The 12,368-nt window shown below is 49.7% G+C and overlaps 1 protein-coding gene across 1 annotated transcript in view; it reads left to right on the forward strand.

Moving 5' to 3' along the window:
- Positions 1 to 490: 490 nt before the first annotated feature.
- The window catches only part of LOC128334480 (neural-cadherin-like), a 121,724-nt gene continuing 109,846 nt past the window's right edge, over positions 491 to 12,368 (forward strand). Inside the window, exon 1 of the mRNA XM_053271345.1 lies at positions 491 to 1,898. Coding sequence (XP_053127320.1) covers positions 491 to 1,898 — 1,408 coding nt within the window. The remainder of the gene's footprint in view (positions 1,899 to 12,368) is intronic.

Raw genomic sequence — 12,368 nt, forward strand, 5'->3', positions numbered from 1 at the left:
GGGGGCACCCTCTCAGACAAGGAGTTCCCTCCCCAGACCTGCATTGCTGTTTCAGAAATTCATTGTCCTCTCCGGGTGGCGCCACTGGAACGCAGCCCCCTTGGACGGCGCCCTCGTCGGTTTGGATTCCAAGGCGAAGGTTTTGGGTTGTGTTCTCGGTATTTGATGGAGCCTGTTAATGGTGAGTTGAGTTGGGACCTTCAAATGGCACAGCGGCGAAATGAGTGGACTAGCAAGCCAGAGGCTGCCGGTTCGAATCTCCGCTGGGTTCCGGAGAGGGGTGGCAAGCGGCGCCGCCCGCCCCGCGGAAATCTAGCCAGTGGGACACAGCTCGCTCGCCCACGCTGTCCTTTCTGTTGCCGCCCCGCTGGCCTGAGAACCCTCGGACACCCCGGGGCTGACTTCCTAGGCTTGCCCTGCCTGCTCGGGCTCAGCTCACCGGCTCGCGGGGAGGGGGAGGCAGGGAAGGCCAGCCACCCCCACCCCCCGCATGTCCCCCGCCGGCCCCAAATCGCAGCGCGGAAGGGCAAGCGAACGAGCCGCTTCGACGACGTGTCTGACTGTGTGGAATCACGGCGGGGCGGGGGAGCGATGGAGCAGCCCCAGCCCAGCCCCCGCGGCCGCGGCCCGGGATTGGCCGTCCAAATCCCCCGGCTCCCGGCCCTTTAATCCGCCCACCCAACCGGGTCTCCATCCGCGCGCCTTGGCTCCGCCTTCCCTGCACTCCGCAGCGGCCAAAGCAGCAGCATGCCTCGGCAGTAGCACGGGCAGGCAGCAGCTGTCGGGGGCGTCGAGCAGGACTGCAGGAGGTTGCCCGGGGCGCGCCATGACCTCGCCGCTGCGCTCCCACCTGTGGCTCCTGCTGCTGGGCTGGGCTCTGGCTGGCGGCGGCGGTGGCGCGGCACCGAAGCGCAAGCCTGCCTTCCGGGGCCACGTCCCCGAGAACTGGCCGGCGGGCAGCCGGGTGGCCGGCCTGAGCATCCCGCTGACCCGCCTGGGGCCGGAGCCGTGGTGCGCCAAGGTGCAAGGGCGGCGCTGGCACCTGCAGCTGCTGGGCGAGGGGCACGCGCACTTCCAGGTGGCCCTGCACGCGCGCTCGGGCCAGGTGTGGCTGCGCACCACGCGGCCCCTGGACCGCGAGGCGCGCGCCCTCTACGCCCTGCGCCTGGCCCTCTGCTGCAAGCGCTGCTCGCCTTCGGGCCGGAGCGCGCCCTCCGAGCTGGCCACCGTCGCCGTCGCCGTGCTGGACGCCAACGACAACGCGCCCCGCTTCGTGCCCCGGCCCGGCAGCGGCCCGGCGGTGACGCGGCTCCGCGTGGCGGAGACCCTGGCGCTGCGGGCGCAAGTGTGGCAGGCGCTGGCGCAGGACTCGGACGCCGGCGCCAACGCCGAGCTGCGCTACTTCGCGCGCCCGGGCAGCGCCCACTTCTTCGTGGTGCCCCGCAGTGGGCGCGTGGTGCTGGTGCGCTCGCTCCTCAACGTCCGCGCGCCCATCCCGCTGCGCCTCTTCGCCCGCGACCGCGGCCAGCCCGCGCTCCTCAGCGCCCCGCTCGACCTCGAGGTCCTGCCCGAGCCCGTCGAGCTGCCCCTCGGCCGTAGTAATAGCAGCAGCAGCAGCCGCCGCCGCCGCCGCCGCGGGCGCAGCGCGCGCGCCCTCCTCCGGCCCGAGCCGCCGCTCGCACTGGCGCTGCCCGAGGACGCCCGCCCGGGGACCCTCCTGGCCTCGCTGGGACCCGCGGCCCGCTTCGCCTCCGCCCGCTTCGAGCTGGTCTCGCCTCCGCCCGACGACGCCCCCGTGCGGCTGGACAGGGACACCGGCGAGGTCACCTTAGCCAGGAGCCTCGACAGGGAGGCGGTGGCCAGGTGGGAGATCATCTGCCGAGTCCAGGAGCGAGCAGGTAGGGGAGCGGGCCGGAGGGGAAGGGGAAGGGGGCTGCTTTCGCGTGTAGGATTGCTTGGCAGGACTCCTGCCTCGCTCCCAGCTGCATGGCAGGCAGCTGTTCAAGAGGGGCAGCTTCTTTCATTCATTGCTTTACAAGGGTCCACAAGTGTTCCTGGCTGACTGTGATGCCCATCATCTCCAGGCTCAGTCACAGAGCTTCTCAAATTGGAGTCCCCAGATGTTGACGGACCAGGGCTCCCATCATTCCCAACCACAGTGGCTCCATCCTTTGTGGCTGAGGCGGATGGGAGCTGTAGTCCAACATTTGGGACCCAAATTTGAGAATTATGTATGATTATTGCATTGGTTTCATAATATTTATACACTGCTTTTCAAACCCAAACAAACAAAAAAAGTCCACCCAAGGGTTTGCATGGCAAAAAGAATTTGAGAATGGTTGGGAATGCCAGCCCCAGAGGAAGGGAAAAAAGACATTAAAACGTACCTTTACAGACGTCTTACTCAAATCTCAAGGGGAAACACCAGCAACAGCCTCTGGAGAGATCCTGTGCTGAGGCTGAAGAGGGACAATGGCTCTCCTCTGGCTAAATACGAGAGAGGTGCTTCTTTACCAGAGGCACCCTTTCCCCTGGACTTCTGGGCCTCTACATCCCCCTGGGTGCCCCCCAAGCCTCTTTAGTCTGTCCTGGGTGGTGTGGTCACTGCACCGTGCCACTGACCTGCATTGTGCTGGGCGGCTGAGCATACCTGTGTCTTGCACTGGTCGTCTGAGTGTGACTCTGCTTTTAGAGACAGAGTGGAGAATGGGGAAAGAAATGTTCCCATCCCACATATGCTGAGTTGCATGTTGAAATGCCGCTGCTTAATGCACATTTGTATAAACATACCTGTTATTACATTTTTGTGAGTTCACTTGCAGTTTGTGCCCTCAGGAACACACGTGTTAAAAATACTTCGTGTGTCAGAGAGAGAGAGAGAGAGAGAGAGAGAGAGAGAGAGAGAGTACTTAATGATGCTTAACCTGCAGCGAGCAGGGCTCCAAAGGCCTTTAGGCTCCAAAATTACCTAGTTGCACCTCTGCTGTTTACCCAGTTATGTGCGTATACTTCTCTTTTCAACCAATCTTGGCTCCTGAGAACAGCATTCAACAATGTAAAAAGCATCACAAATCTAAGTGGTTGAGAACTAGCACGGTGTGGTGGTTAGAGCACTGTTGGCCCAGGAGTGATGAGATCTAGGTTCAAATGGCACTCCATTTGAACCATCTCCCAACCTGCTCTCCCTCACACAGTTCTTGTGAGGTAAAAGGGGAAGAAGACCCTGGCATACTGCCTGAGTTTCTTGCCAGAAGGCTGGAATAATATAAGAACAATAAATGGATGAGTTGGAAATTGGGGGTCTGTATGTGTATACAGAAGACTCTTTTGGTTTCTGGCACTAACGATGTAGTCCAGTTTCCAGGAATATCTGTCCAGAGTGAGGGGAGCAGAAGGCAGAGGAGGTGGACCTGGTGTGGCTGATAGTAAATGCACCAGCCCACTGAAGCCGCTTCTCCATTGATCTCTTTTTCTGACATGACAGTGCAGTGATGGGGAAAAGCTCCTCCTGTTGTAGTTCAGCTCCTGTGCTGGAGTTGAAAGAGACACAGGAGCGACTTCTTAATGTGTTGAGAATCCAGTATAAGGCCTGTTTTATTGGAAACTATTTTCAGTAGAAATCAGTGGGACAGACTGCCTCTTTATACAGATGTCATAAATGTTTGACCTGTTTTGAAAGTACAAACATTGAAAATGTAACAACTCCTTCCTGAAACTCACAAATAGGCAGCTAACCAACTTCTTATTGCAGGTGTTCTCAAATGTGGGTTGCCAGATGTTGTTGTTGTTGTTATTTATTTACACAGTCAGACAGGTGTTATTGACTGGTTTGTTTTATCCAGACATTGAGTCCTTCCCAAGGACCTGGGATGGCTGAATTTTATTGTCAATGTTGTTGCTGTTGTTATAGATATCGTCTCAAAATATAGGCTGTTCCCAGTAAAGTTGCTTTTTGTAATTGACTTATGGTGATTTCTGTGGCCCCTATGGTGTTGAGGTGCTTGCTCTTCAAGTTGTTTTGGAATTGCACCTAGGGCACCAATTACCACTGGGATTATTTTGGTCTTTTTCTGCCACAGCCTTTCAATTTCAATTTGTAGATCTTTGTATTTGATGATTTTTTCCTATTTCTTTTTCTTCTATTCTGCTATCCCCTGGTATTGCGATGTTGATTATTTTGACTTGTTTTTCTTTCTTCTCAACTACAGTTATATCTGGTGTATTGTGTGGCAGATGTTTGTCTGTTTGTAGTCAGAAGTCCCATAATATTTTTACATCTTCATTTTCTTCAACTTTTTCAATTTGATGGTCCCACCAATTTTTGGCTACAGGTAGCTGGTATTTTTTGCAGATGTTCCAGTGTATCATCCCTGCTACCTTGTCATGCCTTTGTTTGTAGTCAGTCTGTGTGATCTTTTTACAACAGCTGATTAGGTGGTCCACTGTTTCATCTGCTTCTTTACAAAGGCGGCACTTGCTGTTTGTGGTGGATTTTTCGACTTTGGCTCTTATTGCATTTGTTCTTAGTGCCTGTTCTTGTGCAGCCAGTATTAAACCCTCTGTTTCTTTCTTCAGGTTGCCATTCTTAAGCTATTGCCAGGTCTTGGTGATGTCTGATTTTCCAGTGATACTGTGCAAATATTGACCATGCAGTGGCTTATTTTTCCATTTTTCTGCTCAGTTCTTGACTTGTTCTTTCTTATAGGCCTGCTTTGTTTCATTGGTATTGAATAGTTTATTATTATTATTATTATTATTATTATTATTATTACATTTATATCCTGCTCTTCCTCCAAGGAGCCCAGAGCGGTGTACTACATACTTGAGTTTCTCCTCACAACAACCCTGTGAAGTAGGTTAGGCTGAGAGAGGAGTGACTGGCCCAGAGTCATGCAGCTAGTATCATGGCTGAATGGGGATTTGAACTCAGGTCTCCCCGGTCCGAGTCTAGCACTCTAACCACTACACCACGCTGGCTCTATGAACTACAACTCCCATCATCCCCATTGACAATGGGTGAATGATGGGAGCCGTAGTCCAGCAACTAAAGGGGATCCACATTTGAGAACCCCAGTTTTACTGTTATTATCCTCTTCCTACATAAACACAACCCAAAGAGTAGATGCATGGATTTGGGTGAATCTCCAGCAGAATCAAATGTTGGTTATTCTAGGGCAGGGGTTCCCAACCTGTGGCACTCCAGATGTTGCTGAATCATTCTCCCAGCCACAATATGTTGTAGCTGGGGATGGCGGGAGGTGTAGTTCAGCATCATCTGGAGTGCTACAGGTTGGGAAGCTCTGTTTTAGGGGAACTACGGTATGCCTACACTGCAAGATTATATCCGTTTTATACCAGTTTAACTGTTATGCATGACTGCCCTGGCTCAAGTAATTGTGGGAATTGTAGTTTGCTCAGGGTGCTGAGAATTGTCAACATTTCCCAGTGAATGACTATTAAGTTGCTTTAGGTGTGTAGTGCTAGTAAACCCTGATGATCTCCTGCTATGTATCCTTCCCATTCTGACATACTGTTTACAGCGGTGTGGTTAACAAGGTGACCTCAGGACTGGTCCTAACATCACTTAGTGTGTAGCTGCTGCTTCTGTGTGGTGGTTTCACATGTCACTCTGGTTGTGAATGTGACGGGGAGATCTTTTCTTATCAGGATAATGTCACTTGGTATGACTTGGAGACAGATGGTGTCACTTGGAAACTGTCGTCCTTCTGAATGTGAACTTTTGTATGGTGTTCCCAAGGGCTCCGTACTGTCTCCAATGCTTTTTAACATTTACATGAAACCACTGGGAGAGATAATCAGGAGTTTGGTGCAGGATGCTGTTAGTATGCTGATGACACCCAAATTTGTTTCTTCATGTCAACATCATCAAGAGATGGCATGGAGGCAGTAGTGGGCTGGATGAGGGAAAACAAACTGAGACTGAATCCAGATAAGATGGAAGTACTTATTGTTTGGAGTCGGAACTTGGGAGATGATTTTGATCTGCCTGTTCAGGATGAGGTCACACTTCCCCAGAAGGAACAGGTACACAGTCTGAGGGTGCTTCTGGATCCACAACTTTCCCTGGTATCCCAGGCTGAGGCGGTGGCCAGAAGTGCTTTCTATAAGCCTTTCTCTCTCCTCCTCCCCAGCTTAGCTGCTTAGCGGCTGGCATGGTAAGTCTTAAGAACAGAATCTTTAAAATCAGAAAATTATGAACTGGTTTGAAGATTGGTGTTGTTTTCTAGATGCAAATTTCTCTAAAATGTTGACTGAACGTTTCAGTACGTTTCACTAAAGATGTTTCACTATGCCTTCGGTTGTTGTGCCCATTTTGCCAAACCTGAACTCAAAAATCTCTCTTCCCACCACCTGCTCTTGCTCAGACTAGGGGTGTGCGCGGAACCACGGAGGCACAGTCCGGCACTGGGGGGAGTGTGGCTTTAAGGGCGGGGGGTAGTACTTACCCTCCCGCCGCTTTCCCCCCTCTGGCGCTCAACTTATTAGTAAAGTTTTTGAGGTGGCAGAGTTCCTCTCTGCCGCCCCTGCCCCCATTGTTGTCTGGAATAAGGAGAAGTTGGCGCCATGCACGTGTGTGTTGCAGTGCGCGTGCGGCCGTCACCGCATGCCACATACATCACACTTGTGTGTGACATATGCAGCGCACACGTGCCGGGATGGGCACATGCGTGGCGCCAACTTCTCCTTCTTCAAGACAACGATGGGGGCAGGGGCGGCAGGGAGGAACTCTGCCGCCCCAAAAACTTTGCTCATAAGTTGAGCGCCGGAGGGGGAAAAGCAGCGGGAGAGGTAAGTACTACCCCCCGCCCTTAAAGCCACACTCCCCCACCCGCCGGACCGGCCAAATTCCGAACTGGTCCGGAGGCCTCTTACATGGCCCCGGACCGGTTCCGTGTACACTCCTAGTTCAGACTTGTGGGGCCCCAGTTCAAATGCAAATGTGCTATTTGGAGTAAGGTATGTATATTTGAACTCTTGATATTTTGTACTCAGAGTACAAAATGGTGAGTGAGGGATTTGTCCTGAGAATATTGATGAAAGGAAGGTATTGATGAAAGGAAGGCACCAATCCCTTTTGAAATGGCTAGCTCGAAGGGCTGGTTCAGTCAGCACTGTTCACTGGCTCTGCTGATTCACATAATTAGAAGTATGAGCATGCATATCCATTACTCCTAGCATACTAACACATCGCTGCTTGATTGCATGTGAAGTTGGAACATCTAACCTGCCCTGTGTGATTTAAACGCTGTTTTACTTTGAAGTAGTATTGAGACGGGACACCATTCCAATAATTGCACCAGTTAGCCATAGGCAGGCTCTGCTCAGTTTGACTTGAAATTAGGCTTGGTTATGTTTATAGCACCATCTGTATGTGTAGCACTTTATACAGATGGAGAAGACAGGTTCCTGTCCTAAAAAAGGTCACAATCTAAAAGAGGCACAAAGAAGACGATGAATTGGAGGGAAATGGATACAGGGAAACACTGGGAAGAATATGTAATTATTTAATGTACATATATGTCACTATTGGAAAATAGTGTGTATTTTTCTTGAGCCTGATTCTAAAATTTAGGTCCTGTTAGGAACATAGGAAGCTGTAATGTAATATTTTAATGTTTATTAGTTTTTACTCTCTGTTTGGTCAATGACTGTAACTAAAATTACATTACATAGGAAGCTGCCATATGCTGAGGCTGTTCCCACGATCGCCCAAAAGTGGGCTAAGGGGACAAGTCATGCTTGCTACCACAAGACCAGCTCTCCTCTCATCCCTGGCATACAGGTATGAACTGAATGCCATTCCCAAACCTTCTCCTGTGAACTCCTGGATTCTGCCCTACTCTCTCTTTCTTTACCATCTGTTGGTGACCGAGAAATCTTGCTTCTTTTAACAGTTTCCGTTCGTTCCTCTCTGGCACTTTGAACACTGCCGTGATAGAAGCTGTTCTCATGCATAGGCAAAACCGGGTTAGGGAAGCCTGGCCTGGTTTTGCCTGCGGTTGAGAACCCTTGGGAGCTGCGCGGTGACCTGTGAATGACCTCCTAGTTTTTCAGTACACTTGAGTCCTTTATATGGACGTCAGGCACCCTGGGACATGGAGTTTCCAAGGGGCCTTAGGACTTCGAACTTGGCCATCTAGAAAACTCCATTTTCTGTGGTTCCCTGGCAGTTGGGATGCTGATGTTTCAGTGTTCAAGGTGCCAGGGAGGAAGAGTCTCTCTGTCTATCTCAATGCTTTGCATTTATTTTTTATTTTTTTAAAAGGACTTTAAAATAATTACATAGCAAAAGGAACCAAAAAACCTAGCTGGGCTAGGCACAGAGCATCTGAGACTCTAGTGCTCCCCCTCCTTTGCCCCCTCCCTCTCGGTTTCCCCTCTGTTCTCAGCCCCCCATTCATTCTTTGCCTGTCCACCACCGCCGCTTTCTTTCCCCGCTTGCCACTGCCACCGTTTTCTCCCTCACCTGCCACTGCTACTTCCCCCCCTGCCACCCCCACCGTTTTCTCCCCCCCGCCGCCATTTTCTTTCTTCTCTCACCTGCAAGCCTGTTTGCGGTGCTGGTACTTTCCATTCCCCCTGCTGGCAGCTTGCTCGTGAACTCTCGCAAGAGCTGCCACACATAGGGTAAGCGATGGGTACGCCTTGGGGGGGGGGGAGAGAAGATAGCTAGCTAGCTAGAGATAGATAGATAGATGGTTCCCTGGCCCCAAAGGGAACCAATGGGGTGGCCCACCTGAGGATCACCTTCTGTGTTTGGACTACAACTCCCATCACCCCCAGCCACAATAAAAAATGAATGGTGGCTGGGGGGTGATGGGATTTATAGTCCCAACAACAGCTGCAGACCCTCAGGTGGTCTAACAGGATACACCTGGGAGACGCCAGGAACAGCCACTGAGAGATGCTCTGATGAGCTGAATAGAGACAGTTGTCCTTCCCCTGCTAAATATGGGAGCTGCCACTTTAAAAGTTGCCTCTGCTCAATTTGCTGGAGCATAGAATAAAAATTCTGAACACTTCAGAGAAAAACACCCATCAGCTGCCTGTTCAGCTGCGCAGAAATCTTCTTAAGATGAATGGTTTCAAAGTGTTGGGGGCTGTTCAATGGGGAGTTTGCCCAATTGTCTTGGAATGTGCTCTAATTTTTATTTAATAAAACTTGGGAGCTGCATATCCTGATGTCTTGCTTCTTATTCTCAGTCCCCAAAGGGTTCTGCATGACGACTTCAACGTTGTCAGGAAGATCTCTTTCCAGTGGTGGCTTCCATCTCGCCATTTCTATTTCCCCACAGTCTTTTCCAAGGCGTGTTTTAGCTGCTTGAAGTCTCTGCAATCTCCAATCTTGTTTTTCTCCAGAGCAAATCAGTTTTCTTTAATGTTTTCTGCCAGTCCTTGTCATCTGCAGTAGCTCTAACGGATAAAGAACAGCACATCATGGCGGGGGGGAGGAAAGGGTTGATTTTTTTCAAAATAGCTGCTTTTAGAACTACTAGTCCATCCTATGGCTCTGAGCCAGCTACTTTGGTGCCAGCAAACGAAATTGCTACATCAGTGGAAAAGCACAAAACAATATTCAAACAAACAAACTGGCAATGGAGAACTTGATATCAATTACATGCATGTGTTTCTGAATCACAGTGTGCAGTGTTTCTCATTCCCTCTTACAACTTCTGAAAACAATTTTATTTTTCTTGAGAGTGACGCTGTTTGGGAAATGGACCATATCTTGATTGAAACCTAGCAGGTCCATCCGAAATCAGCTAAAATAGCTTCAGGGATGAGGCTTGGCACGTAACTCACCAATGGGTCATTCCTGGTGTATAGGAGAGAGAACCCCCTTCCCCCCTTAATGACTCAGCTGGGACTGCAAATTCATATTCTGTATGTACAGCCAAATTGCTTGCGCCGTACATTCCTAATTTCGATAGCTGCTTATGCCAGACCAAAAACAATTTTCTCTAGACATCAGGTACCAAACTAATGATGATCAGCATGTGCATAGCAAATCTCAAGTGCTTTAAGAGCTTGGTGTGTGTTATCGGTAAACCTCTCCTGTATTCTACCAAAGACAAGCACAGGGCTCTGTGGTTGCCAGGAGTCAAGCGGGAGTTGCCAGAACCTAAGGGGTATACTCGTGGGTCAAATGGGTCGTAAGCCAGTTGTTGCTGCTTGATCAGCAGCAATGGATGGAGTAGGCTGGGAAAGTGGCAGCAGCATCAGGCAGGCACAGGCGGAGCACACCCCCAAAGGCAGAGAGTCACTCTTTCAGTCAGTTCTGTCTTTGAGAGGGACGCCATCCTCTGTCCTCTCTGGAAACTGCCTTGCAATGTCATTCCATGCATGTTTACTCAGAAAAAGCCTCCTAATGGAAGTGGGGAAATGCTTGACTAACTAGCAGAAGGTTGCTAGTTCGAATCCCTGCTGGTACTATATCGGGCAGCAGTGATACAGGAAGATGCTGAAAGGCATCCTGTCATACTGCACTGGAGAAGGCAATGATCAACCCTTCCTGGATTCTACCAAAGACAACCACAGGGCTCTGTGGGCGCCAGGAGTCAACACCGACTCAACAGCAAACTTTACCTTTACCTTACTCGGAAGTATGTCCCATTTGGCTCAGGGAGGCAACAGACCATGGATGCACAATTCAAATACTCAGGTGGGACAGAACCAACTATGACTTGGTATGCAAGAAACCCTGGTCTATTTTCAGTGCATTATTTCATTAAGATTAATTAACAATAGTAATGAAAGCAATTATTTGTGGAACCTTTCCCTGCGTCAATGGAACCACCATTTTATAGGATTTACCTAACCCTAATCCCTGCTGCCTGGGCAAAGAGGCACCTTTTTAACGTGGTGATTCTTTTTATTTAGTAGGGGGAGATCAGCTGGCTCTATCCACCCCCAGCACAGCATCCCTCCAGTGGCTGTTGCTGGTGTCTATCTTATGTTCCGTTTTAGATTGTGAACACTTAAGGGACAGGGATCCATCTTATTTCTTTATTATTTCTCTATGGAAACCAGTTTTGGAGGCTTTTGTTGAAAAGCGGTATATAAATATTTCTTGTTGTTGTCGTTGAGCCAAGCACAGTGGCCAGAAAATAGGCCCTGTCTCTGCTCAGTCACTGGGCCACGTAGAGTGGATGCCAGCCCCAAACAAATGTGATGCCTCTTCTCCCTAAGTCACTGCTGTCTTCAGGCTGCAATCCTAGGCATGCTTCTTTGGGAGTAAGCCTCACTTGTTCACCATAAGGCCCTATAATTATGGCCATTAGTATTGGCTTCATATTACAGATGGAGTGCTGAGCTGGAGAGGAGAGTTACTTAAGGCCACCTAGGGAGTCTGTGGTTGGGATGAGACTTGAAACTGGGCACTTCCTGGTCCAATGGCTATTAGTCACGGCAGTTATGTGGAGCCTTCATGTTCAGAGGCAGCGTACCCCTGAATACCAGTTCCTGGGGGAGTGTAACAGTAGAGATAGGCTGTTGCCTTCATACCCTGCTTATGGGCTTCTTATTTAATTATTCAATTATTTATTCAATTTATTTATTCTTGAAGGCGTCTCGTTGGCTGCTGTCCAGCATCTAGTCCAAAGTTGGGGTGCCCAACCTTGGTCCTTAAAGTTGTTATTGGACTCCAACTCCCATCATCCCCTGTCCTGCTAGAGGGCTAAAACTGGGCTAGAGGGCCAAAACTGGGCACCTCAGATGGACCTTTTTGATCTGATCCATTGGGAGGTCTTTTGATATTCGCACTTTTACCTACAAGGCTCCTGAACTCTGCTCTGCTTCCAAGGTCTACTTCATCTTAAGACACCAGATGAAGTGCCTTAATTACACTAGATGAGACGATCAGTGTGAGAAGAATGAGCTGTATAGTCCTATCAGTGTTACTTGGCAGCCGTGTTTGATTGGTGCTATTCTGTTTGTTCACAGAAGGAAGGTGAAAGGGGTTTTAGTTGCGGACTGAGCATTAACATGTTGATGTTACTCTGACATTTTAATTCTAAGAAGGAGCCAGATTTCCATTAATGCTTGGGTGAAATGCATGAAAGATCCTTTCTCCTTAATCCTCTGTCATCTTGGGCTTCTGTGACCTTCCTTCATCCCTTGGCATTAGCTTAGTAATCCCTTCTCGTTCACTTTTCCCCCTTTTCTTATCAAGGGATTTTCTTCAGGTGGTGCTTGGCACTCTCTCCAAATAGGTAACACCGATCTTGTTATATTTGATTTAAGCACATATTTGCATCATTTAAGCCATGTGGTGAGAGCCAACATCATTTAAGCCAATATTCAAAATATTTTGAATATTTTATGACAATAAGCCTTGCTTTAATGAA

Source organism: Hemicordylus capensis, chromosome 9 (genome assembly GCF_027244095.1).
Source record: "Hemicordylus capensis ecotype Gifberg chromosome 9, rHemCap1.1.pri, whole genome shotgun sequence".
Lineage (NCBI taxonomy): Eukaryota > Metazoa > Chordata > Lepidosauria > Squamata > Cordylidae > Hemicordylus > Hemicordylus capensis.